General features: G+C 38.5%; 1 protein-coding gene across 2 annotated transcripts in view; it reads left to right on the plus strand.

Moving 5' to 3' along the window:
• The first annotated feature begins 4822 nt into the window (after nucleotides 1-4822).
• slc25a12 (solute carrier family 25 member 12) overlaps nucleotides 4823-27718 on the plus strand; it is an 83724-nt gene continuing 60828 nt past the window's right edge. The window contains exons 1-4 of one of the 2 annotated variants that reach the window (XM_073047229.1): nucleotides 4823-4881; nucleotides 5598-5651; nucleotides 23670-23812; nucleotides 25714-25829. In XM_073047229.1, coding sequence (XP_072903330.1) covers nucleotides 4870-4881; nucleotides 5598-5651; nucleotides 23670-23812; nucleotides 25714-25829 — 325 coding nt within the window. In that variant the 5' untranslated portion in view covers nucleotides 4823-4869. Of the gene's footprint in view, nucleotides 4882-4947; nucleotides 4975-5597; nucleotides 5652-23669; nucleotides 23813-25713; nucleotides 25830-27718 lie in introns of those variants that run through there. The other variant, XM_073047230.1, reaches the window with a different exon arrangement.

A 27718-nucleotide genomic window follows, 5' to 3' on the forward strand; every position in this document is an offset into this window, starting at 1 on the left:
CACTACCAAGAATCCTGCCATTTACTTTGTACTTTGCTTTGGAGTTTGTCCTTCCAAAGTGTACCACCTCACACTTCTCCGGGCTGAACTCCATCTGCCACTTCTCAGTTCACTTCTGCAATCTTAAAGAATCCTCTACACTATCCACAACACCACCAACTTTCATGTCGTCTGCAAACATGCCAACCCACCCTTCCACTCCCACATCCAGGTCGTTAATAAAAATCACGAAAAGTAGAGGTCCCAGAACCGAACCTTGTGGGACACCACTAGTCACAACCCTCCAATCCGAATGTACTCCCTCCACCACGACCCTCTGCTTTCTGTAGGCAAGCCAATTCTGAATCCACCTGGCTAAACCTCCCTGGATCCCATGCCTGCTGACTTTCTGAATAAGCCTACCGTGTGGAACCTTGTCAAATGCTTTACTAAAATTCATGTAGATCACATCCACTGCACTACACTCATCTATATGCCTGGTCACCTCCTCAAAGAACTCTATCAGGCTTGATAGACACGATCTGCCCTTCACAAAGCCATGCTGACTGTCCCTGATCAGTCCATGATTCTCTAAATGCCCATAGATTCTGTTTCTAAGAATCTTTTCCAACAGCTTTCCCACCACAGATGTAAGGCTCACTGGTCTATAATTACCCAGACTATCCCTACTACCTTTTTTGAACAAGGGGACAACATTCGCCTCCCTCCAATTCTCCGGTACCATTCCCGTGGACAATGAAGACATAAAGATCCTAGCCAGAGGTTCAGCAATCTCTTCCCTTGCCTCATGGAGCAGCCTGGGGAATATTCCATCAGGCCTCGGGGACTTATCCGTCCTAATGTATTTTAACAACTCCAACACCTCTTCTGCCTTAATATCAACATGTTCCAGAACATCAACCTCACTCATATTGTCCTCACCGTCATCAAGTTCCCTCTCATTGGTGAATACCGAAGAGAAGTATTCATTCAGGACCTTGCTCATTTCCACACCCTCCAGGCACATCTTCCCACCTTTATCTCTAATTGGTCCTATCTTCACTTTTGTCGACCTTTTGTTCTTCACGTAATTGAAGAATGCCTTGGGGTTTTCCTTTACTATGCACTATTTTCTACCATGTGGAACCTTGTCAAATGCCTTACTAAAATCCATGTAGATCACATCGACTGCACTACCCTCATCTATATGCCTGGTTACCTCCTCAAAGAACTCTATCAGGCTTGTTAGACACGATCTGCTCTTCACAAACCTATGCTGACTGTCCCTGATCAGTCCATGATTCTCTAAATGCCCATAGATTCTGTCTCTAAGAATCTTTTCCAACAGCTTTCCCACCAGACGTAAGGCTCACTGGTCTGTAACAGAAAATTTTCTATTTTCTATGCACTTTGTTCATAATACATTTAGATCACCAACCTAACACATATTACCTATCAGGGTTCGTGAGAGTTTCAGTTGACTTTGTTTTCAGATGTAGTTGAGCATTTTATTGAAAAACTACTGGTTAATATTCTAATTATTTTTTAACTTTCACATTCATCTTTATATCCAGGTATGGATATCATTAAGAATCATAAAGTAATACAGCATGGAACAGACCCCCTCAGCCCAAAAGGTCCCTGCCAGCCACTGCATCTTCCCTGCTAGTCCCAGTTCGCTGCATTTGGCCCATAACCCTCCAAGCCCTTCCCATTCATGTTACTTTCCAAATGCCTCCTAAAAGTTGCAGTTGTACCCATTGTGACCACTTCCTCTGGCAGCTCATTCCAGGTACTCACTACCCTCAAAGTTCAGATTTATTATCGATGTACATGTACAACCCTGAGATTTGTTTTCTTGTGAGCATACTGAATAAATCCAATAACCATAATAGAATCAATGAAAGGGTGCACCCAACAGGTGCAAAAAGACAACAAACTGTGCAAATACAAAAGAAAAAATAAACAATGAATATTGAGGACATGAGATGAAGAGTCCTTAAAAGTGAGTCGATAGGTTGTGGGAACATTTCAATGAGAGGGCAAGTGAAGTTGAGTGAAGTTATCCCCTCTGGTTCAAAAGCCTGATGGTTGAGGGTAATAACTGCTCCTGAAGCTGGTGTTGTGGGTCCTGAGGCTCCTGCACCTTCTTCCTGATGGCAGCAGTGAGAAGAGAGCATGATCTGAGTGGTGGAAGTCCTTGATGATGGATGCTGCTTTCCTGCGACAGCATTCCGAGTTGATGTGCTTAACAGTGGGGAGAGCTTTACCCATGATGGACTGAGCTGTATCCACTACTTTTTGTAGGGTTTAACGTTCAAGGGCATTGGTGTTTCTATACGAGTCTGTGATGCAGCCAGACAATATACTCTCCGCCACACAGCTATAGAAATTTGTCAAAGTTTTAGATGCCTTGCCAAACCTTCTCAAACTGTGGGCCAAATTGCTTATCAGGCAAGACTTAACATGTTTCATGACCAACCTCTCAAAACACTTCATCTCTATTGATGTAAGTGCTACTGGACAATAGTCATTTTACCCTCTGTAAAAATAGCATTAATTTCAAAAAAGACAGGTAGCAGATCTAACTACATTTATCCATTTACAGTAAAACTCTGATAATTCAAGAACCTCAGTTGTTTGATCTAGAAGATAATTGGAACTAATGGGTGGTACTTCCCAACACAATTTTAATTCTTTTTTTCTGTAATAATTCAAGTCTAATAATTTGTTTCCTAGTGAACCTGGTAAAGTTAATGGAAACATGAAAACTGGGGCCCAGTGAATTGAAAAAGAACGCTGCAAACTTCACCTGGTGACCCGGATGTCAGATTATCAGGATTTCCAAATAGTTGTACAGCAGATATAGGAGTGAGCCAGTATATTCTTTATGAGTTGTTTCCACCATCCATCAAGAAATAAATCAGTGCATTTAATCCACTTAATAACTTACCAGAAACGTTTCACATTATGGAGTCATAGAACACTACAGCACAGAAACAGACCTTTTGGCTCACCTAGTCTGTGCCAAACTATTAATATGCCTAGTCTCATCGACTTGCACCCTGACCATAGCCCTCGACACTCCTCCCATCTATGTACCTATCCAAATTTCTCTTAGATGTTGAAATCAAACCCACATCCACCACTTTTGCTAGCAGCTCGTTCAACATTCTCTGAGTGAATAAGATTCCCCTAAACATTTCACCTTTCACCCTTAACCCACATCCTTTAGTTCTAGTCTCACCCAACCTCTGAGAAAAGCCTGCTTGTATTTAACCATATAACAATCACAGCACGGAAACAGGCCATTCCGGCCCTCCTAGTTCGTGTGGAACTCTTAATCTCACCTAGTCCCACCTACCCGCACTCAGCCCATAACCCTCCACTCCTTTCCTGTCCATATACCTATCCAATTTTACCTTAAATGACACAACTGAACTGGCCTCTACTACTTCTACAGGAAGCTCATTCCACTCATTCCTCATTTACCCTGTCTATTCCCCTCATAATTTTGTACGCTGCTATCAAATCACCCTTCATTCTCCTACACTCTAGGGATTAAATTCCTAACCTTTTCAACCTTTCCTCAAGTCCTGGCAACATCTTTGTAAATTTTCTTTATGCTCTTTCAATCTAATTGACATCGTTCCTGTAGGTAGGTGACAAAAATGGCACAAAGTACTCCAAATAGGCCTCACCAATATTTTATACAACTTCAACATAACATCCCAACTCCTGTACTCAATAATTTGATTTATGATGGCCAGTGTGCCAAAAACTGTCTTTATGATGCCCTTTCAAGGAAATATGGAGCTGTATTCCCAGTTCATTTTGTTCTACCACACTCCTCAATGTCCTACACTGGTTTGTCCTAATCTCACACTTGTCTGTATTAAATTCTATCTACCATTTTTCAGTTTATTTTCGCCTCCGTTCCAGATGTCACTGCAAGTTACTTGCTGTCCACTAAACCCCATCTTGGTGTCATCCACATTACCATCCAGGTCCTTGATACAAATGACAAACAACAATGGACCCACCACCAAACCAGGCTGCACACCACCAGTCACTGGCCTCCAGTCAGAGAACCAACCATCTACCAGTCTTTTGCTTCCTCCGTGAAGCCAAAGTCGAATCCAATTTACTACCTCATCTGAATGCTAAGTGACTGAACCTTCTTGACCAACCTCCCATTTGGACCTTGTCAATGGACTTGCTAAAGTCCATGTAGACAATTCCCATGCCTTGCCTTCAACTTTCATGGTAACGCCCTCGAAAAACAATACAATCGGTTAGACACGACCTACCTTGATGACGACCCCCTAATTAGTTCCCGTCTCTGCAAAATCTTAGATATCCGGTCTCTTAGAATAACTTTCCCACTACTGATGACAGGCTCACCGGGCTATAATCTCCTGGTTTATTCTTGCAGCCTGTCTAAACAACGAAACAACATTCGTTATCCTCCAATTCTCTGGCACCTCACCCGTGGCTAAAGGACGTTTTAAATATCTTCACTAGATAGATATTTAAGCCTTAACCACGATGTAGCCTATATGTAAATTGTATCGTCTATATTATTTGCGGAATTGCGTTACGCTCTTAATCGCAAAGTGAAATCCTGCAACTGCAGTGGGTGAGCAGACTGCAAATGAAAGATGGATGTGCAAGATACGGTCTGAGGAGGGAGAATTCTCCTCGACCGGAAAGTCCTTTTGCGGTTGCCCGCAATTCTCATGCATTACCGGCAGCCGGAATTCCCCAAAGCAGAGCCGGCGAAGCGGACCCGTCCGGCGCTGGCGCGGCTCCTCCGGTGACCCCTCGACCCCTGACACGCTGACGCTCGCGCGCTTACGTCACAGCTTCTTGTGACATCAGAGCTGCAGCATGGCGGTCAAGGTGACACAACTGAGAATAACTATGATATTAGGTTTTAGAATAGTTGGAACTGAATAATTTGCTGGTTGATTTGCTAAGCTGATGAAGCTGGTGGTATTGTCAAGCCTTGTATAAGATTTTAATTGAAAAGTGAATGCTGATCTTTTTTTTTAAGCTTGTTGGTCTTTATCGTTTACAGGCCTCGCGCTAGTCTGGCCTTGAATTAGCTTTAAAATAATTTTAAGTAAAGGAGATTGTTAATTGATTTTAACGTCTGAATGTAAAGTCAAGATGTTGCAAGTTTTGTTTTGACATTTCGCTATCTTCTTCCAGCAACAAACTGTTTCTGTGCAGTTCTTTACAATGCTTTATGGTTCCGAGACGATAGTGGAACTGTCTTTCGACTGTCGGGGAGAAATACAATCACCAGTTTTGCAAATAAGAATCCTTGTAATATTTGGTAATACTTGGGTAATTTTTAAACGGCTAGGCTTGACGAGAGATGATTCGCGAATCTTTTTATTAAGGGGAAAATGTATTAATTTCAAGCTTGAGTTATTAGTTGTAAATTATGGGCAACAGCTGACCTCACCGTTCACATACATAAGGTAATCTGTTGTATATGAATAGCGAGACACTACAACTGAATATTGAGAAATGGAGTATTCCAATGAAATGAACACTTTTATCACTGTGTTCATTTTTATTGACAATGACAATGTTTTTTTTCCCCTCAGGTGCAGTCAACAAAAAGGGCAGAGGTCAGCGAATTAAAGGGAGTATTTTTGAAGGTAATTGACATTTTTATGGTGTTTAATAAACTACTTTTTCGCTGCTAATGTGTAGTTTTGCTTTCACACCAGGAGAACAATGGAAATCATACATCGTTCTGAAGTAACATACTTTTAAGTTGTGTTGTAGTGCTTTAATTTTTTCATATTTCTAGTTCTGTAATCTAGATTGTGAATTAGTTTAGATGGATGAGTTTAACTGTCTTGTTGATCATTGTAGCTAATGTCAAATTGGTAAGCGAATTTATTATTGTCACGTACTGAGGTGGTATTAGTGAGAGTGCCAGATACTATGGGGAGAAGTCAAGGAAAATGGGCTTGAGAGGGAAATATTCAGATAGCAGAGCATATTTGATGGGTGGAATGACCTAATTCTGCTCCTATGTTTTATGATGTTACACTTTGACACTGAGTAATTTAGTATTATGATTTCACTTCTAACATAATGTTTGTAATGTTAAAAGTAGAGAGGTATTTTTTAATGCACATCAGAATACAGTATTTGAATACAGTGTTTGAGATTTAAATTCAGTCTGCGATAGAGGTTGGTTTATAGCAAAGGGATTATTTTATTTGTAACAATTTTTACCTCTAATACAATGTTGCACAGAACCAATCCTTTCTAAAGTTAATATGTAGGAAGGTAGTTTTGGTAACTATCTTTTCTTTTTCTTCTATCCCTACCTGGAAATATAAAAATAGTTCCTTCTGATTGTTGATGATTAGATTACAAAATAGACAGCTGGCTTATCTGTTAGAAGAAAGGTCATTTTGTTTTGTAACCTTCACAGCCAAGGAACCATGATGTTTAACACTGTGTTTAGCTGTACTTCAGGAAACTTTTCTGGGGTCTTTAAAAGAGTCTTGGTGTGAACAGAATCAGAATCAGGTTTATTATCACCAGCATGTGCCATGAAATTTGTTAACTTAGCAGCAGCAGTTCAATGCAATACATAATCTAGCAGAGAGAGAAAAAATAGTAATAATAAATAAAATAAAACATAATAAACAAATAAATTACACATATTGAATAGGTTATTAAAAAATGTGCAAAAACAGAAATACTGTATATTTTAAAAAAGTGAGGTCGTGTCCAAAGCTTCAAAGTTCATTTAGGAATCAGATGGCAGAGGGGAAGAAGCTGTTCTTGAATTGCTGCGTGTGTGCCCTCAGGATTCTGTATCTCCTACCTGATGGTAAAAGTGAGAAAAAGGCATGCCCTGGGTGCTGGAGGTACATAATAATGGATGCTGCCTTTCTGAGACATTGTTCCCTAAAGATGTCCTGGGTACTTTGTAGGCTATTGCCCAAGATGGAGCTGACTAGATTTACAACCTTCTACAGCTTCTTTTGGTCCTGTGCAGTAGCCCCTCCATACCAGATAGTGATGCAGCCTGTCAGAATGCTCTCCATGGTACAACTATTGAAGCTTTTGAGTGTATTTGTTGACATGCCAAATCGCTTCAAACTCCTAATAAAGTATAGCTGCTGTCTTGGCTTCTTTATAACTACATCAATGTGTTGGGACCAGGTTAGATCCTCAAAGAATGACACCCAGGAATCTGATCCCTCTATGAGGATTGGTATGTGTTCCTTCATCTACCCTTCCTGAAGTCCACAATCAGCTCTTTCGTCTTATGTTGAGTGCCAGGTTGTTGCTGTGGCACCACTCCACTAGTTGGTATGTCTCACTCCTGAACATCCTCTTGTCACTACCTGAGATTCTACCAAGAATGGTTGTATTGTCAGCAAATTTGTGGATGGTATTTGAGCTATGCCTAGCCACACAGTCATCTGTATACAGATAGTAGAGCAGTGGGCTAAGCACACATCCCTGAGGTGTGCCAGTGTTGATCGTCAACGAAGAGGATCTGTTATCACCAATCCGCAGAGACTGTGGGCTTCCGGTTAGGAAGTTGAGGATCCAATTACAGAGGGAGGTACAGAGGCCCAGGTTCTGCAACTTCTCAATCAGGATTATGTGAATAATGGTATTAAATGCAGAACAATAGTTGAAGACGGCATTCTGATGTAGGTGTTCGTGTTGTCTAGGTGGTCTAAAGTCATGTGAAGAGCCATGGAGATTGCATCTTTCTGATCAAAATCTGACCAAAGCAGTCCCTTTGTGACCAAAATCTTAAGTTTGCAGTGTGCAATTTCTTGGTATTCTACTTGATTTTATAGCTAAATTAAAAATGGACAAAACTTCAAATGAGAATGAGATCCTGTTTCCATGCCTCCTTTTACTTTATAAGTACATCAGTGCTTCCAGTATTTCTTCACAGCACATGTGATACATGATTATAAAAAAATGCAAACACTGAGGGCAGGAGAAATTTTTTTTTGTAGTAAGAAAATAATGACAGTGCTCAACAGATATATTTACAAAGGGGAGGAGCTGGTTGAATAACTAAAGAGGATTAAAAAGACTATAGACTAAAATTGTTAATTGAAATTCAAATTAGTAAACGAATCATTGCTGCAAGACCAAGGAGGATTAATAAGTTATTGCCACTGCTAACAATTTTCCAAAATTAATTTTGAGAATTGTTTCACAAGCTGGAAAGAATAATATGGATGACTTTAGACCAGTAAACTTTGCTGGAGAGTCCAGGTTTGTGATAGTTATTTGTCAGACACATATTCAGACAATGTGGATTTGTAAAAGGCCAACCTAATTTAAGTTGTATAATTTAGATAAAGTGAAACCAGTGAGAGGGAGATTTGCTGGAGGTTAAAATCTGTGCAGGAAGTCCTTCATGGTTTATTCAGAGATAGAGAGTGGAATACAACCTTTGAGCAGCACCACTTAGCAACCACAATTTAATCCTAACCTAATCACAGGACAATTTACAATGACCAATTAACCCAGCTGGTATGTCTTTGGACTGTGGGAGGAAACTGGAGAAAACCCATGCATTCCATGGGATGAATGTACAGCTCATCCTTGTTGAGGACACCAGGATTGAACTCTGAATTCTGACCACCCTTCCCCCTCCACCCCCCAAGCTGTATTAAAGTCATGCTAACTGCTATGCTGCAGTGGTATATTTAATTACAGATGAAGCATTTGGGACTTTATTTTAGCACGGGAAATAGTAATTATTTAAAGTGTAGTTATTTTTTTGTGAGCGTTTGCAGTGAATTGTATTTTCTGTTAAACTTTCATAGTTGGAAATTATTAACTTATTGAAATCAACAATTGAGGTAGTCTCAGAAATTCTAGTGGGATGGTCTTGATTAGTCTTAGAATCATAGAGAGATACAATTTGAAAGCAAGACCTTTAATCCAGAGTCTACACCAATCCTTAACAAATCATTTACAGTAATCCTACTTTAATCTTATTGTCTTTTTTTAATTCCCCCACATTTTCATCAACTTCCCCAGATTCTTTCACTTATTTACACACTAGGAGTAGTTTGTGTTGACTGATTAATCAACTGATCTATGTGGGATGAAAGTAAAGCATGAGGAGAATCTGCAAACTCACAGGCATCATTTGGATCAAGACTAAAGCCAGATCTCTAGTTCTCTGGTAGATGTATCACTGTTATTTTACTTTTTTGTAAGCAGGCATGTTTGATGCCATTTTAAATTGTATGGAAGCAATTATCATCTCAACTATATTTAGCCATTTGCATATTGTCAAAATTGATTAAAAACAATATTATTGAGTCAGACCAAGACAGCACAGAAATAGGCCCTTTGACCCATTTAGTCTGTACCATAACCCTCCATATCCCACCCATCCAAATTTGTCCAAATTTCTCTTAAATGTTGAAATTGTTACTGCATCCATTACTTCCTCTAGCCCCTTGTTCCACACAATCACAACCTTCTGAAAGAAGTTGTTACCCCTGAAGTTCTGTTTAAATATTTTATCTTTTGCCCTTAACTTATGATTTCTAATCTCACCCAACCTCAGAAGAAATGCCTGCTTGAGTTTACTCTATCTATATCCTTCATAATTTTGTATACCCCTAATAAATCTCCCCTCGTTCTCGTACACTCCAAGGGATAAAGTCCTAACCTATTCAATCTTTCTCTATAACTTGGGTCCTCAAGTCCTGGCAACGTCCTTCTAAATGTTCTCTGTTCTCTTTCACTATTATTGATATCTTTCCTGTAGATAGGTTACTAGAACTGCACACAACACTTCAAATTTGGACAGGTACAAGCTGGAGGAACTCAGCAGGTCGGGCAACATCCGTTGAAACGAGCAGTCAACGTTTTGGGCCGAGACCCTTCATCCCCTGCTGAGTTCCTCCAGCTTGTTTGTCCCTGTTGATTTGACCACAGCATTTGCAGTGTACTTTGTGTTTACTTCAAATTTGGCCTCACCAAGTCTTGTACAACTGCAACATAACATCCCAACTCCTGCCTATTCCTTATAATTCTAGCTGGCTGGCTGTGCTTTGATCTAGAACAGGGGTTCTCAACCTTTTCTTTAATGCAATGGACTGATACTATTAAACAAGGGATCCATGGACCCCAAGTTGGGAACCTCCGATCATAAGGCTAAGTATATTGCTTATTAGAAGGACATGCGTGCTTGGTCTGAGTTTAGCATTGTACAAAAGTTGCTGAAGCCAGTTTAGTATGTAGTAAAAATCTAGAATAGCCTATCTTTTGAATCTTAATTGTCACTGGGGGAAGTGCAAAACTGTTCAAAATATTAATTGGGAGAAAAAATGAAATATCAACAAAAATTTATTTGAAATGCTTTCATTAAAACTATACCTTTAAAATAGCCTGGTGGCAGGGTTATTTGAATATGGTTATTTCGGATGTAAATGCCAACAAGCCCGCTGAGCTGGATGTATGCCATTTGCACTTGACTGGCTACTGAATTGGATGGCATATCAAATTAAGATGGTTGATTATGGGGGAAATGAAAATATGGACCAGCTGCACTATGACCTGTCATTAAATTGCAGTCAGTTGGCAAAAGGTATGATGACATCTGTGACTGCTTGTTTTCAGCAACCATTGCTTTTGGAGAAGTTTGGGAGGAAAGAGAGGATCTGGGAAGTTTAATGGTTGTAAACATTGCTTAATATATCTTTATGGAATTAGTACATCGTAAAGTAACTCATGAGACTTACAAATTTAATCCTTGGTTTTCTTGTTTTAAATGATGTGAATGAATGGTGGGTTACTGGTATTGCTTATCAGTCTAAATTAGTAAAATTTGTAGTTAAAAGATAAATACTAATTAAAAATGAACTTCTAAAATGCTTATGTAGATTTGTTATGCATTTTTTTGAAGTGTAACCCATACATTTAATGGTGATGATCAATGGTTATTGTGTAATAACAGCTTTGAATATCATAAAAATATTTGGCTTATAATAGTGGTGTTGACTGAATAAGAGCTATCTTGTTCATCCCATTTTTGTGCTCTTTTGTCATAGCTCTGCAAATTTGACGTCACTTTTAATCGTGTGGTATTTGAATGTAAATAGAGAAATTTTGATGTCATTTACAATTCATCGTAATGATCTACCATTGTTGCTGGAAGTAATCTAATAAAACAATAATTAGAATTTCCCTTGCATGCATAGCTTTTTACATCTTTTCCAGGACAAACAGTTGAAAGTGAGAGTTGAAAATGTCACAGGGAAATGCATGGATCTGGGACGTAAGCCAAAGAGTTAAGCAGTTAACTATCTCCTTAAGCAATAGATTGATAAGGAAGTGTCAATTAGAACAAGTGAATTCAGTGCCAGATTGTATAAAGAACAAGTTAGGAAAAGACAGATCAACATTAAAATGGCTCTGGATAAAAGAAGACAATGGAGAAGTAAAATGTGTTTGAAGTTTTCTTCAGTCAAAATCTGAAAATATGAAACTTAACAGTCCAAATTAATTGCATTTATAACCTTTTAACCATAAATGCTACCACAAATTGCATTTGAAGAGTGTCATATATATTTCTATTAGGCATATTGATAAAGTCTTTCTGATTAATTTTATGGCGATAGTTACTGATTTTCGTGTAGCAGTAATCTGTGATATCATCAGGCACAGGAGAAATAACTCTACTGCTAGAGGAAAGATCAGAGAGGTAATTTTCCAGTACTTAAATTAGTATGCTTAAATTCATGGAAAGTTCACAACAGAAAAGGTGATCATTTGGTCCATTATTTCCATGTGTCCTGCCTTTTGGAGCAACTCACTAAATTCATCTCCTGACCTTTCACCTTGCAAATGTTTAAAGTTTTAAATATTTTATCCAATTCCTGCTTTGAAGGGCACTGTGAAACTGCCTTCACTAGTTCTGCAGGTGCCAACCACAAGCCATGTTCTACAACTTAACAATTATACCAAGACAGCAGTATCCCTTCTTTTCTTGTAATTGTAGTTGCAAGGAGAATAATGCATGAGATTTGCTAAAAATGCTAGACAGCAGGCAAAGCAAAGGAAGTTAAGTGTTAAGCATACTAGAGATAAAATTGTTGTAATTTTAGGGGTTTGTGAAAAACAGGTGTTACTCTTAGAGTGGCATTCAAAGTAGTTATTGTGGAGTGGGATTATTACTTAAAGGTTACCAAGATGTGAAGGAAAGGTTAACAACTTTATTTAGTGGCTATATACATATCAAAGCTGGCGAAAAGCCAATTTCTATTTTCTATCCTCAGATTATTTCTGAACAGGCAGCTGGATTTCTGTCATTGACCTTCTGTACCAATGGTGACTTGGGAACTTATGAAGTACTCTGTGCTATTGGAGTCTGAATTTTTTTTTCTTGTTAGTCCAGAACATTACAGCACAGAAGCAGGCTCTTTGGCTCAGCTAGCCCATGCTGAACTATTGTTCTGCCTAGTCCCATCAATCTACACCTGGACCACAGCCCTCCATACCCTTCCCACCCATGTACTTACCCAAACTTCTCTTGCTATCAAACCCGCATCCTTCACTTCCACTGGCAGCTCATTTCACGTTCTCAACACCTTCTGAGTGAAGTTCCCCCTCAAGTTCCCCTTAAATATTTTACCTTTCACCCTTAACCTGTGACCTGCAGTCATAGTCTTGCCCAACCTCAGTGGAAAAAGCCTGCTTGTAGTTATCCTTTCTATACACTTCATAATTTGTATACCTGTACTGAATCTTCTCTGGTACAAGGAGAAAAAATCCTAACTTAGTCAACCTTTCCATATAATTCAGATCCTTAAGTCCTGGCAATATCCTTAAAATGTTCTCTGTATTCTTTCAATTTTATTGATTTCTGTAGGTAGGTGACTAGAACAGCACACGATACTCCAAATTTGGCCTCACCAATGTCTTGTACAGCTTCAACATGATGTCCCAGCTCCTGTACTCAATACTTTGATTTATGAAAGGCTAATCTACCAAAAGCCATATCTACCTGTGACGGCATTTTCAAGGGGGCAAAGAAGTGGCAGATGAACTTAATGGGTACTTTGCACCTGTCTTCACTGTGGAAGACACCAGCAGTGTGCCAGAGTTCTGTGAGTGCAGTGGAAGCATGGTCCTGGAGGACTGGAAGATTACAAATGTCACTCTCCTCTCTCAGAAGGGAAGAAGGCAAAAGAAAGGAAATTATAGGCCATTTGGCTTCTCAGTGATTGAGAAAGTGTTGGAGTCTATTATTAGGATGTTTTGGGGTACTTGGAGACAAATGAGAAAATAAGTCAAAGTCAGCATGGTTTCTGTAAAGGGAAGTCTTGCCTGACATATCTGTTAGAATTCTTCGATGAAGTAACAAGCAGGGTGGACAAAGGAGAGGCAGTGGATGTCATTTATTTGGATTTTCAGAAGGCCTTTGACAAGGTGCCACACTTGAGGCTGCTTAACTAGATAAAATCCTATGGCATTACAGGAGAGATGCTGGCATGGATAGAGGAATTGCTGACAGGCGGGAGACTATGAGTGGGAATGAAGGAGGGCCTTTTCTGGTTGCCTATGTCTAGTGGTGTTCCTCAAGGGTCAGTATTGGGATTGCTACTTTTCACATGGTTGTCAATGATTTGGATAATGGAATTAATGGCTTTGTGGCAAAGTCTGTGGATGATACAAAAATAGGTGGAGGGGTAGGTAGTGCTGAGGAAGCAATGTGATTGCAGTAGGACTTGGACAAATTGGACAGAATGATAATGCATTTTGGTAAAAGAAACAAAAGTGTGGATTATTATATAAATGGAGAGAAAATTCAAACATCAGAGTTGCAGAGGGATTTAGGAGGCCTCATGCAAGACTCCCAGAAGGTTAATTTACAGATTGAGTCTGTTTTAAAGTGGGCAAAAGCAATATTGGCACTTACTTCAAGGAGAATTGAATATAAAAGCAAGGAGATTATGCTGAGGCTTTCTTTATAAGAATAGTCAGGCTGCACTTGGAATACTGTCAACTGTCTGAGCACCTCTGTGACATTTTTCCAGAGTGATAATGCCGCACCTCCCCCTTTAATACGTCTCCCTCAATCATATATAAAATAATGAAATCTAAGACTAGTGAGCTGCCAGTCCTGTCCCTCCTGCAACCAAATCTCACTAATGGCTACAATGTCATAATTCCACATGTTGATCATCAGCCTTGGCTACAGTACTCAGTGCATTGAAATAGATACAACTCAGGACATAATTTCCACTATGCTCAACCTATCGATTCCTGTCTTTGTATGTAGACTTAACATAATCTTTTCACAAAATGACTCCACTATCTGCCTTGGAACTCTGGTTCTCATCACCTGTTACTCTAGCTTAAACCCCTTAGAGCAGCATGAGCAAACCTTCCCGCGAGGGTATTGGTTACCCTCCAGTTCAGGTATAAATCATCACATCTGTAGAACCTTCCCTAGAAGAAAGCCTAATGACCCAAAAACCTGACGCTCTCCTTCCTGCACCATTTTCTTAACCATGTGTTAAATTGTATTATCATCTTATTTCTGGCCTCACTAGCACATGGCACAGGATCCTGGAGGTTCTGTCCTTTAACAGCCTGTCCTGTTCTGCCTGTTATTTTCTCAAAGAATTTCAACATATTTCTCAGGCAATGTTTCCCCTCAAGGAAACCACGTTGACTTTGGCCTATTTTATCATGTGTCTCCAAGTATCCAAAACCTCATCTTAATAATGTACTCCAGCATCTTCCCAAACAAGCTCCCTATTCTAACCCTGTCTGCTCCCACAATGGCTGCTCCACCTAAACCCAACTTCTTTGTATTGGTCATTGCCAAGTGCCTAATTACCCAATGATTTCAAGCCCATTGAATATCCCAAATGGTTCCGCTCACACACACTCGTCACAAGCAACAGCTCACACGATCCCAACGCTGCCAAATTTATTCATCTTTTTCTCACAAGAAAGATATTGATTACATAAAATATAACAGTAAAGGTATTCTGCTGAAATAAGTAATAAACAGGCAATGGCTCTGAGCTTGCAGTAGTAATGTTGTGTGGCTCCCATGTATGAATATTTAATGGCGGAAATCTGTAAATTTGTGTCATAATACTGTTCCTCCATAGGGAGCACATTGACAGAGATATAACATCACCAAGTTTCAGTGATATTTAAAATTCAGTATTTAAAACAAAATGCTGTTATTCAAATGACTAAATTAATAGAAGTGGATAATTAATTTTAAGTGTATATAGTTGAAGGAAGTAAATTTTGTCATTATTAAATGGTCCTCAATTTACTTTCCTTCTGTTGCTGACCCTGGCAGCGTCATCTTATGAATACAAAACCACAGCAGATAATCAATAAACATTGAAAAATGGAGAAAAAATGTCAAATCATGGCTGTTGCACATGTTCTTTGCGCCTGTCTATGAGTACCTTATCCTGGCTGATGGACAATGTACATTTGCAGCTGGGTAGGTGGTGTCTGCAAGGAACAACATTCCTGAGCCAACTAGCCTTTTCTGTGGGACTTCATTAAATAATCCATGTTGAAAACACCTGATACATTCTCCTTTCCACTTCTGCTGCCTCAACAAAAATATTCTATCATGTTTTCTGAAACACTGTTCGCTATTTAACATATTGGGCTGCCTTTCCTTTGCCAATTCACACTTCAAGTGCCTTTTAATATTTCCCTTTATTATTCTTCACAAAAGCTTTCCTGGAATAGAAGTAAAATTGCATAGCATGCCTTTGTCTGCCCATGTCCTTGCACTCTGTTTGAATATAGGTTTTATTTTTGTCATTTTCCTTTACTCTGGCACATCTCTTGTCTAGGGAGAATTGAAAATTATGGCAAGACTTTCATTAGCCTCTACATCTAGTAACCTCTTTCAAACACCTAGGATGCATCCCAGTACATTTCAAGGATAGCCGGCCTTTCTAATATGCCATCCTTTCACTCTATTACTGAGTCTGCATTAAAGTTTTGACAACATCTCCTTCCCTGGGAAAGACTGATTTTAAAAATGACTTAATATTCCAGCCATACTTTCTGTATCAAAGGATAGACCAGTCTTTAATCAGCTTGCCTCATAAAACCAATTTGTGAGTTTTTTATACCTATAGAGACTTTTCTAGCAGGTCAGGCAACATGAGTGGAGAGAGAAAGACAGTTGATATTTCTAACCATTTGAGTTCTAATGAAAGATCATTGACCTAAAATGTTTATTTTCATTTTTTCCTTCCACAGATGCTGGCTACTTGCAGCATTTTCTGTCTTTATGTTGGATATTAAATGTTTTATTTTTCTTGTTTTCACATTAGGCTTATTCAGTTGTACCTGTCTATTGTTCATCACTTTTACTTTTTCCTCATGTTCTGAGTCTGGTTCCTTTAACTTTCCTCCTTTTTTTTTGCTTTTTATTTTGCACCAGATTGGTTTTATTGTTTACCAACAATCTGTTGAGAACACAGTGGATTGACCAGCATCTTTGGGAGGAAAAGAAGTTTTGACATTCGGGTCAACTATTGTATTGGGACAGAGAGATGGTCAGTACATAGGGCGTGGTGAAACAGGAGTCTGAGGTGATTAATAGATTTAGGAGGAGTGAAATTCAAAGTAAATTTTATTATCAAAGTACATATACGTCACCATATACAGCCCTGAGACAGGCAGATTGTGCTATGTAGGGGAGGAAAGCAAGGATGGAGTTAGGACAGTGGCAAGCGAATGTTAGTTGGAGGCAGATGAAAGGGAGAGGGGGGAGAAAAGGAAAAAAGGCAGGAGAAGGCGAGTGTAAAGATTGGAGACAACTGCTGCAGGCAGATAGGCAGGGACATAAAGGGCTACCAGTGCCGGATTCAATTAAGTAAAGGAACTGAGAATGGGAACCATTAGGGGCGAAGTGAATTGCATTTAGGACCAGACTAGATGGGGGAGGGATTTGTAGGTAAACCTGTGTGTGTCAAGAGTTGTTGAAGTCAGGATTGGAGGGGGTGAAGATGCATTTTCTCTTTCCCACCACTCTTGGATGGTGGTAACCAGTTTATGCTTTCCCGTTTCTGTCATAGCAGAATTTTAGAAGAAGGCAATGAATGGTTCCACAATTTATGCAGCCATTTAAAAAAAGTGCAATATAGGGCTTCAAATCCAGAGGATGTGTTTATCAGAACTGGATTTAATATCACTGGCACATGTTGTGAAATTTGTTATTTTACAACAGCAGTACAGTACAATATATTTTTAAAAACTCTATAAATTACAGTAGAGATACTGTAAAGTGGTGCAAAAAGGGAGCAAACAATAGGTAATGTTCGTGGATTGGGTCATTTTCTGTTAAGAAATCTGAATGGCGCAGGGGAAGAAGCTGTCCCTAAAACATTAAATGTGTGTCTTCAGGCAGGTCTATCGTTTGATTCAGAAAGTATGGCTGGAATATTGAATGAGTCATTTTTAAAATCAGTCTTTCCCAACAGTCCCTGATGTTAGCAAGGAGTGAATGTTCTGAGTGATGGAGGTCCTTAATGATGGATGCCGCCTTTTTGAGGGATCGTCTTTTGAAAATGTCCTCGATGCTGGGGAGGCTAGTGCCCATGATGGAGCTGGCTAAGTTTGCAACTTGCTGCAGCTTTTCCAATCCTCTGCAGTGGCCTCTCCATACCAGCTGGTTATGCAACTAGTTAGTGTGCTTTCTATGGTACATCTGCAGAAATTTGCAAGAATCTTTGGTGACGGTTGCAACTACATTAATATGTTGGGTCCCAGTTAGATCTTCAGAGGTGTTCCTGTTATTCCTTGATACAGTTCAAGGTAGTGCATCAGGCACATATGTCAAAGGAAAAATTAGTCCGTATTTTTTCTAATATTAATCCTATTTGTGATTGATGTAATATTGAGGTGGCTACTTTAATACATTTGTTCTTTAATACATTTGTTCTGGTCTTGTATCAAGTTAGATAATTTTTGGAAAGAAGTCTTTAAAACTTTATCAAAGTTTCTGAATTTGGACCTGCAACCGAATTTACTTACAGAAATTTTCGGGATCATTCCATCGGAAGCAGGAGATATTCCTGATTCCGCTCAACTGATGATAGCTTTTACAACTGTATTGGCTAGGAGAGCCATTTTGCTTAAATGGAAGGATTCTAATCCACCTACTGTTATTTATTGGCTTGCCTCCATTATGTCCTGTTTAAGTTTAGAGAAAATAAGAAGTTGGACATTTGATACATCCTCTAAATTTGAGGAAACTTGGCAACCTTTTATTCAATATTTTCATATGCTCTGACTTAACGGCCCTTCCAGTTATCTTTTGAAGTTTTGGATTTGATCAGAAAGTTTTTCCTTTTCGCTTTCACTATCAGTTTGAGCTGCCCAGTTCTTTTTTTTTCCTGTTTTTATTGTGTTTTGGGGTTTTTTCCCATACATTTCAATTATAAAAGTTTCTTTTTTTTTCTTTTTATGGATAAGAGAAGAATCAATTACCTTTCTCTTTATAATATACTATTAGATTAATACTATGTTTGATCTTGATAATGTTTATTTTTCCTTTTATTGGAACTGTTATTGATATAGATATTTGTGATAATTCTCCTCTTGTTTATATATAATGTACTTTTTAATTTAACTAATAAAAAGATTGATAACGAAAGATCTTCAGGGATGTTGACACCCAGGAACTTGAAACTTCTTACCCTTTCCACTGCTGATCCTCAATGAGGACTGGTGTGTGGCCCTTTGATTTTCCTGTGCTGAAGTCAACAATCAATTCCTGACGGTGACTGCAAGGTGGTTGTTGCGATACCATTCAATCAGCTGATCTATCTCGCTCTAGTATTCCTCCATGTCACCATTGTGAGATTCTGCCAACAACAGTTGTGTCATTGGCAAATTTATAGATGGCATTTGAGATGTGCTTAGCCACACAGTCATGGGTGTAGAGAGGGTAGATCAGTGGGTAAGCACGCATTCTTGAGGTGCGCCAGTGTCGATTGTTAGTGAGGAGGAGATATTACTTCTGATCTACACTGACTGTGATCAGTCAAGAATCCTGTTGTAGAGGGAGGGGCAGAGGACCAGGTTTTGAAGCTCGTTGGTTAATACTGAGGGTGTGATGGTGTTGAACACTGAGCTCCAATTAAAAAGTAGACACCTGATGTTCGCATTGCTGTTGTCTAGGTGGTTCAAGGCCAAGTGGAGAGTCAGTGAGATTGCATCTGCTGTAGAACTATTGAGGCGGTATGTAAATAGTAGAGGGATACGGTCCTTGCTTAGGTAGGAGTTGATTCTGGTCATGACTAACCTCCCAAAGCACTTCATTGCAGTATATGTGAGTGCAATTGGGTAGTTTAGCAGTTCACCCTACTCATCTTGAGCACTGGTATGATTGCCACCCTCTTGAAGCAGGTGGGAACCTCTAACTGCAGCAGTGAGAGATTGAAGATGCCCTTGAATATTCCTGGTTTTCAGTGCCCTACCAAGTACACCATCAGGGCCTGACGCTTTGCGAGGATTCACCGTTTTGAAAGATGTTCTGACGTCAGCACCTGAGTCAAAGATCACAGGGTCACCAGATGCTGCAGGGTGTAGTTTTATTATCCTTTTCAAATAGTGCATAAAGGCATTAAGCTTATTTAGGAGAGAAGCATCACAGCCATTCATGATGTTAGGTTTCGCCTTGTAGGAAGTAATGGCCTAAAAATCCGATTTTGTCTCTGAATTTCCATTGGAATTGTTACTTTGTTTTAAACTAACCTATCTTAGGTTATAACTGGTCTACTTGTATATTTCTGGATAACCGATCTTGAATACTATAGACCAAGCCTTCAGCAGACTACAGATGTCCTGGTTCATCCATGTCTTCAGTAGCTTTTGCATTTTGCTAGGAAGATATACAGAATATTTGCTTGATGTTTCTGTGCTTTTGCATTCCAGTTATTATTCCCTATCTCAGCTTGTGAGGACCACAGTTCACTAATGCAGTTCTCCCCTGTGTCTCTGTGATTGGGGGGCATCAGCTGGGACATTGAAATACCAGCTGTCAAATGTTTCATTGATTTGAGTTTACAAACTTTACAGGAGCTGGTAGTGCTGGAAAGGAAGGGCCGCAAGCTCTGAAGAGAGGAGCAGAAATGGAGGGGAAAAATGCGATGCATGCTTACGCAATATTCATATTATAAATTAAAATAGATTGTGAGAATTCAGTGATCTTCTCAATAATGACCAGTATGCTTTTCTGTCGAATTGTTGGGATACATTGTTCACTGAAAGTCAATTCTTGGAAGAGATCTTGAGCTACTACTACTTTATATGAGCGTGCTCATGTTGCAGTGTATCCGAATGATGTTCCAGCCACAATTGATTAACAAGGAATGTATGTTAAGTTGTGAACTCTAGAGTAGAGCAACCATGTCTTCAATTAGTGTGTCTTGATGAGACTGGATCAAAAGTTTGCAATGGAGCTGTAACTGGGAGATGAGATTTTCTTTAGTATTTTCCTATGAGATTATTCATCTTTTGGCACGGCATCCAGATTTTAACTTCATTCACCATTTCCATTCATTGGTACTTAATGATGGCAACCTGGAGATTCAAGGTTATAGAAGTCCTGACGGAGGGTCTCAACCCGAAATGTTGACTGCTCCTTTCAACGGATGCTGCCCGACCTGCTGAGTTCATCCAGCTTTTGTACATCAAGGTTATAGAAACTCTTTTCTATCTTATATATTGAGATGTCAGAGCAGCATGACAAAATTAGGGCACTTGTTCAAACGTGCGTTCCGGTACGGCTTTGTAACTATCTTACTGAGGATTTGAAATAATATTTGAAAGCAACAAATATTGCTTCTTTAAGTCATGGTTTCATTGAACTTGAGTAAGCATCCATCTCATGAAATTGCACTCCTGTAAAAGTACATGATAATTCTTTGTACAATTTCAAGTGCAATCTAATTTCTTTAAATTGTTGTCATCAACCTTTATTTTTAAATTATAGCATAATCTTGGCCTTCTCCACCACGCCAGTGCTCTTTCTCTCTGCTCACTTTGCTGTTTCTGGATAGTTTTGAATTTGGGAAATGATGTAAAACCAGTGCTAATGGTTTCAGCCGATAGCTGTGCTTCTTCACACTTTCATTTCTCAATCTCCCATACATCTCTTTATTCTCTTTCCTGAGAATTGTTAGTATATACTAACAATATTGTTTTAGGGAACACATCTATTTTAGCAGAATAATATTCTTGTGCAATGTGAATGTATAATTCAAAAACACCATAATTTCTTAGCTTGCAATTTAAACAAAAGTAGCCTTAATCACTGTATGAAAATAATTTGTCCTAGCTATCAAAATGTGACTTGTCAATTAAGAGGGATATTTCAATGTGAAAATTCAAAACAAAAAAACTTACAAAACACTGAAAATTGGGTCTAGCTTTCTGGGTACCTTGGTTGCATGTACTTGTTGATCAAATGGCTTATATCTATGGTTTATTGCTCAATGGTTTTGACTATAACACCATCACTGGCTTGTGAGAATCTCTGACCTATGATCACTCAAATGGAGAAAGAGCATTTGGGATGGTATTAAGAACTTCTAGTTTTTTTGGAGTCAGGGAACATAGAAGCCCAGCAAAAATGGCCTAAATAGCATAGTACCTCCCAAACTACACACCCTGCCCTCCCCATTTCTAACCTCCTGCCCCACTAACGGCTGAATCAAATGTGGAGTAGAAGTAAGTCATCCTCTATTGAGAGGCTGCATAAAATAATGGTGATAATCAGTATATTATATGTAAAATATGCTGTTTGAGATTAAGGCTTGCATTTGGAGCAGCGATGTTTGCATGAATTCTTTGGGATCTTTTAGATTAATGCTGATTTAGCTGTTAATTTTATGTTTAGGTTTGCTCTTTCATTCCCTATGTGTATGACCTTGAAATCATTGGGAAAAGCAGTTTCATGTTGTATTTGATTTGTCTTGGTTAATGATTTGTATATCTGCTGTGCACTGCATAGATGACTAGATCAGGCTCTATTCATTTCCAAATAATATAGTTGCTAGCAGCAGATGATTCTCAAAATGATAGCAATATGAAGGAAAGAAAGAAGTTGCAATCCGTGTGGGGATTTATGCCAGGTACTCCTGCACCCAGGTTTGTGACACAGCAGGATATGGCAGGGGGGAGGGCTGTCACTATAATGCTGTAATAGCTTTTAACATTGACTCCATTAGTACTGGGAATATGTCATAGGTGCTAAGTGAAGTACAGTGTCTTGAACATCCACAAAAAGTAATCTGATATTAACCATATAATCTCTCTTCATAATGTTGTTTGAGGACTAATTCCCACCATTGATCTTCAAAATAGTATCATTTTTTAAGTACTCATGATGGTATTGCTAGGGTCTCATTTTAAAGAGTCTCACAAAAGATGCACCTCCTACAGTGCACCACTTCCTCATTACTGTGGTGAAATCTGAACACCTTTCCCACATCCTCTTGGGCTCAAAGTTATCCTTCATCTGAATATCAGGCTCATTTGGTGTTGCGGTGGTATCACAGACACCCTCTGCATAATCTTCCCTGAGTGCCACTTCAAGCTTCATGATTTATGCCCTTTCATAATATCTTCCCACCAAGTCCAAAGCATCTTAGGCTGTAGGCATTTTGTTTTGAAACATTTCCCAATCCTAAAGTCAGCTAAACTTTCATTCCAGCTAGTGCAGAAAAGAAAACCTTTTTAAAAAAAAAAAATTTTTGAGAGAAAGTGACACTTCCAGATTCCCTAAACGTGAAATCTCTACCAACATTGCCAACTCTCTCCAAAACCCACTTTGTTCAAAATCGTAACCTTCAATTTTTATTGCTGAATAAATCTGGCACTCAGCAATGGATTGACTTTGAACAATCCTTTGAAGTTTGGGAAAGCTTCAAGTGATCATAAATGCCAGCCTTACCGGTGTCATCTCCATCCTTTGAACAGATAAATGCAAAAAATTGTTCATTGTGACCAATTTGGAAAACATTATAACTTCTTAATATGTCATCTGGAAATGGCATCTGATCAGGTAATGTTTGCTGCTGATTCCTCCATCTGGCCAGTCTTGATTCCTGTACTTCCTGACTTGCCATGTTCTAGTTTATCTGCTCCCTCGCAACTAGCTGGGGCTTCTTCAAAGCCATCTATAAATAAACTTATCAATGCCCTGCCATTTATAAGCTGAAGTGCCGATTCCATTCCTATACCATATAGGTTGATAACTAGTTGATAACAGCATAGTAGATCAAACTGTTCGTTTAAGGATAATTGGATTTTTTTTACAACAAAGAATATTTGCATTCATTATGAAGAATACTGAAAAGCAAATATTAATATGTATTTTCATGTTAGAATTCTTAGAGTTAAATACTAAAATATATGTAAACAATCATTTTGCTCTGAAGATACTGCATTATAAGACAGTTAGCATGAACATTTGATTGATGTCATTGGGAGGTTAGCTCATGGTTCCTGAATTAATGACTAAACTACCTCATATCAAAGTACTATTTGCAGCTTATATATGTATTGAACATTACTCCACTACAATCCTAGAATCCTTCCATTATCAATTATTTGCTATCGCAACTTTATTATTTCTCTTTTAGTTTTGCAGCGTGACCAAGGATGGGGAGCAGTACATGACTCCGGCAGACTTTGTACAGAGATATTTGGGCTTACACACAGATCCACTGTATAACCCAAAGACTGTACAGCTTCTAGCTGGGGTGGCGGATCAAACTAAAGATGGGTAAGATGCCAAATTAATAGCTAATTTTAGAAAAGCACTAAAATGTTTTTTGAAAAATGTTTGTCATGGTGGTATACTGTGTAAGCAACACTGGACCTTTGGGGAATTTGGAAGCATGGAGTCAGTTAAATTTATGATTTTACTATTACAGTAAAAGCAAAATCTATAGTTATTGGCACAAACATATGAAAAGCAACAGTCTAATTAAGCTATCGAAATTGTAGCAAAGTGTGTCGAATTTGATATGTTCTCTCATTTTGTCTATTTTACTTAAATATTCTGATAATTATCAGAATAAAGAAAATGTGATTTCTTTTGCAAGAAAGTTTTGAGATAAATTTCCAAAAAAGTTATCATTTCACTTGGTACCTGAAGTATAATTTTTGAATTTCATTCTGCAGGAGAGTTGGCTTGATACCTTAATGGAGTTTTTACCATTATTACTTTTAATGTTCACATCATTTCAGAGGAATATATTTTAACAGTTTTATTTAAGAGCTTAACAAAAATGACCAAGCTACCGCATTTGTTGTGTTCTCATTAACTTGGAAAGAAGACACCAGATGAAATTGAACCCTGATGGTTCAGATACTACATGATGAAAATTGCCACATCTTGGTTGAGGTGGTAATGCTAACAACAAATCAGCAGCCCTCATTCAAGATCAGTAGTGCATTCGACAGATTAGAAAGATTGCTTTTATTCTGTTGTTGCATTAATTTATTTTTGACTTTTTATTTCGTTTCAATATTGTAAACACTCTTCTCAGTTACTGAATAACCTTCCATTATCTTGATTTCTTAATTGAAGAATGGTTCTTGATAAGTTTAATATAAATATAGAATAATCAAAATATTAGTCATGATTAAGGGGTGAAATTTCAGCAAAATAGTAACTGTGCAAGTATAATTGGACACAGGAATGAGGCTAATGGACACTATTGGCTGCGTACTTTGTCATCAGCATACTGATGGAAGGTTTGCCAACATTGTGGTCAAGTGGCATTTACTCATTGATCGTTATACACACTAGATCTTTATTCCCTAGAGTGTAGGAGACTGAGAGGTAACCTCTTAGAAGTTAATAAAATCATGAGGGGCATGGATAAAGTTATGGAGTGCAAAACTAGAGAACACAGCTTTAAGGAGACCTGAGTGCAAAACTAGAGAACAGAGCTTTAAGGAGACCTGAGGGGCAACTTCTTTACTCACAGGGGAGTGAGTACCTGGAATGAGCTGCCCGATGAAGCGGTCAAGGCAGGTATAGTAGCAACATTTAAGAGGTTTTTGGAGAGGTACAGAGAGAAGGATCTTGGAGGATTATGGGCCGAACGCATGCAACTTGGGTTCACAAGGAGGAATCTGTGCTTGGCATGGACCAGTTGGACTGAAAGACCCATTTTCCCTACAGTTTTTTTTTATGACTCTATGTTGAGCACTGAGAACCATCAAGACAAATATAACCTTTCTGACACCTCAAATTTTATATTTTAATGCATTCCTATTCTTTGTGAAGATATTTAAAATATAATGAGCACGTTATCTAATTAGTTCAACCTACTTTAACTCTGCTTTGATTACTTAAATTGATCAGTTTAACCAGCTAACTACATCCCATCTTGGTGATCAGACTGCAGTTGAGCACTGTAATTAGCTCACTCACTGCAAAATAGCATTTCTTGTCTGCCGTTTGAGTACTACTCATAGATGGCATTTCCTGTAATTTAACGCTTCATCGGACGACTAATTTAATTCTCCCACTGCAATATTTATTGTGTCTTTGAAGTTAAAAAGATAAACATGAGTTATATTCTTTGTTTTGCTTTATAAACAAAAGAAATCCTTGAGGCATCAGCATTTTTGTTGAGTTTTCTTTAATAACTATTAATATTGAAATTGTAGGTTGATCTCCTTTCAAGAATTCCTGGCATTTGAATCTGTTCTTTGTGCCCCTGATGCCTTGTTTATGGTGGCTTTTCAACTATTTGACAAGAATGGCAATGGAGAGGTGACATTTGGTAAGTTAATCACTTTGATATTCATGTGCGTAGAAACATAGAGAACCTACAGCATGATACAGATCCTTCGGCCCACAAAGTTGTGCCAAACATGTCCCTACCTTAGAAATTACTAGGGTTACCCATAGCCCTCTATTTTTCTAAGCTCCATGTACCTATCCAAAAGTCTCTTAAAAGACCCTATCGTATCTGCCTCCACCACCATTGCCGGCAGCCCATTCCACGCACTCACCACTCTCTCAGTAAAAAAACTTACCCTGACATCTCCTCTGTACCTACTCCCCAGCACCTTAAACCTGTGTCTTCTTGTGGCAACCATTTCAACCCTGGGAAAAAGCCTTTGACTATCCACACATCAATGCCTCTCATCATCTTATACACCTCTATCAGGTCACCTCTCATCCTCCGTCACTCCAAGGAGAAAAGGCTGAGTTCACTCAAACTGTTTTCATAAGGCATGCTCCCCAATCCAGGCAACATTCTTGTAAATCTCCTCTGCACCCTTTCTATGGTTTCCGCATCCTTCCTGTAGTGAAGTGACCAGAACTGAGCACAGTACTCCAAGTGGTGTCTGACCAGGGTCCTATATAGCTGCAACATTACCTCTCGGCTCCTGAATTCAATTCCACGATTGATGAAGGCCAATACACCGTATGCCTTAATTGAAGTAAATGTTATACCGGGCTGAATGTTGTGGAGTAAATGATTAAATATGCATCAAAAGCAACAAGAATTCAATTAGTTGTTTAAGAATTGCAAATAAGCAGCCAAGGGGTATTGTTATATCTGTCAACTGTAACCCATTTTGCCAGTTAACTATCTTTGAACACAGTCGTAGTTCAGTAGTTTCCATGTATATATTTGGCAACTTTTACTACAAAGTGATTTATTCCATGGTTGTAGACATCCTTGATCAGAACTACTGAAACCCTGGGAGAATTGTGCAATAAAAATGTGTCTGAAAAGGTCAGTAGATTAAGCAGTGTCTGGTGAGGGGAACAGAGCTGATGTAGGTTAGTGGAATTTCAATAGAATTGTGAATTATATAGGTTTACCATAATGGAGTGCATACTCGTTTCATCATTTTATTCTTGCTGGACATGTCTATTAGTACACTGTTGATTTTTGAAACTATTTTTCATTAATTATTTTGTTTTAATTAAAATGGTTGCTGGTAACAACATGATTGCAATTTTTACAGGGTGTATGTAAAAAGATAGGGAAAATGTGAATCTAGAAGAAGATTGAGCAGAATAATTCAATTCTGAAAAGTTGTATTTGTTTAAATGTTTTTCAACAACAAAAATTGAGTAGCTTAATAAATGAAGAAAATGATCTGTTCTTTCAAGTTGTTTTAACTTTCCAATCTCTAAGTTTATTTTTTATATAATTTTGTTGCATGTTGCAAATTCCTGAGTGTCGAATTTTCCTTGATTTAGTGTTCTTGCATTTATTTAGCATTCAAGCATTTTGCTTTTTTTTTTGGAGAATTATGATGGATTCAGTGAGCCTAAAGATGTGCTGTGGGGCAGTTGTAGAGTTATTATTTACTCACAATTTCCTAGAACTAGAAAAGTGTGTGGATTTAGTCAAACAAAGAACAGAAGATAAAAGTTACTGATTTCAAAGTGCAGTATTTGCTTCCATGATTTTGCAAGTGTGGCTGACTTCACTTTTTAGTTTGTAAGCAGAGGTATACATTAACTTGCAATTTGTTGCTACTTGTTGAAAATGATAAGTGTGCAGTGTACTTCAGATGTTTGAATAGTGATTAAACGGTAGATTCTCAAATATTTTTTGATGTGATAATTCCTGGTCTGCAGATGTTGGTGAGGTTGAACCAGACTTGTTGCGTTTGGGTATGGGAGAGGTGATGGAAAATTGAGTGG

This window comes from Hemitrygon akajei, chromosome 5 (genome assembly GCF_048418815.1).
Source record: "Hemitrygon akajei chromosome 5, sHemAka1.3, whole genome shotgun sequence".
Taxonomy (NCBI): Eukaryota; Metazoa; Chordata; class Chondrichthyes; order Myliobatiformes; family Dasyatidae; genus Hemitrygon; species Hemitrygon akajei.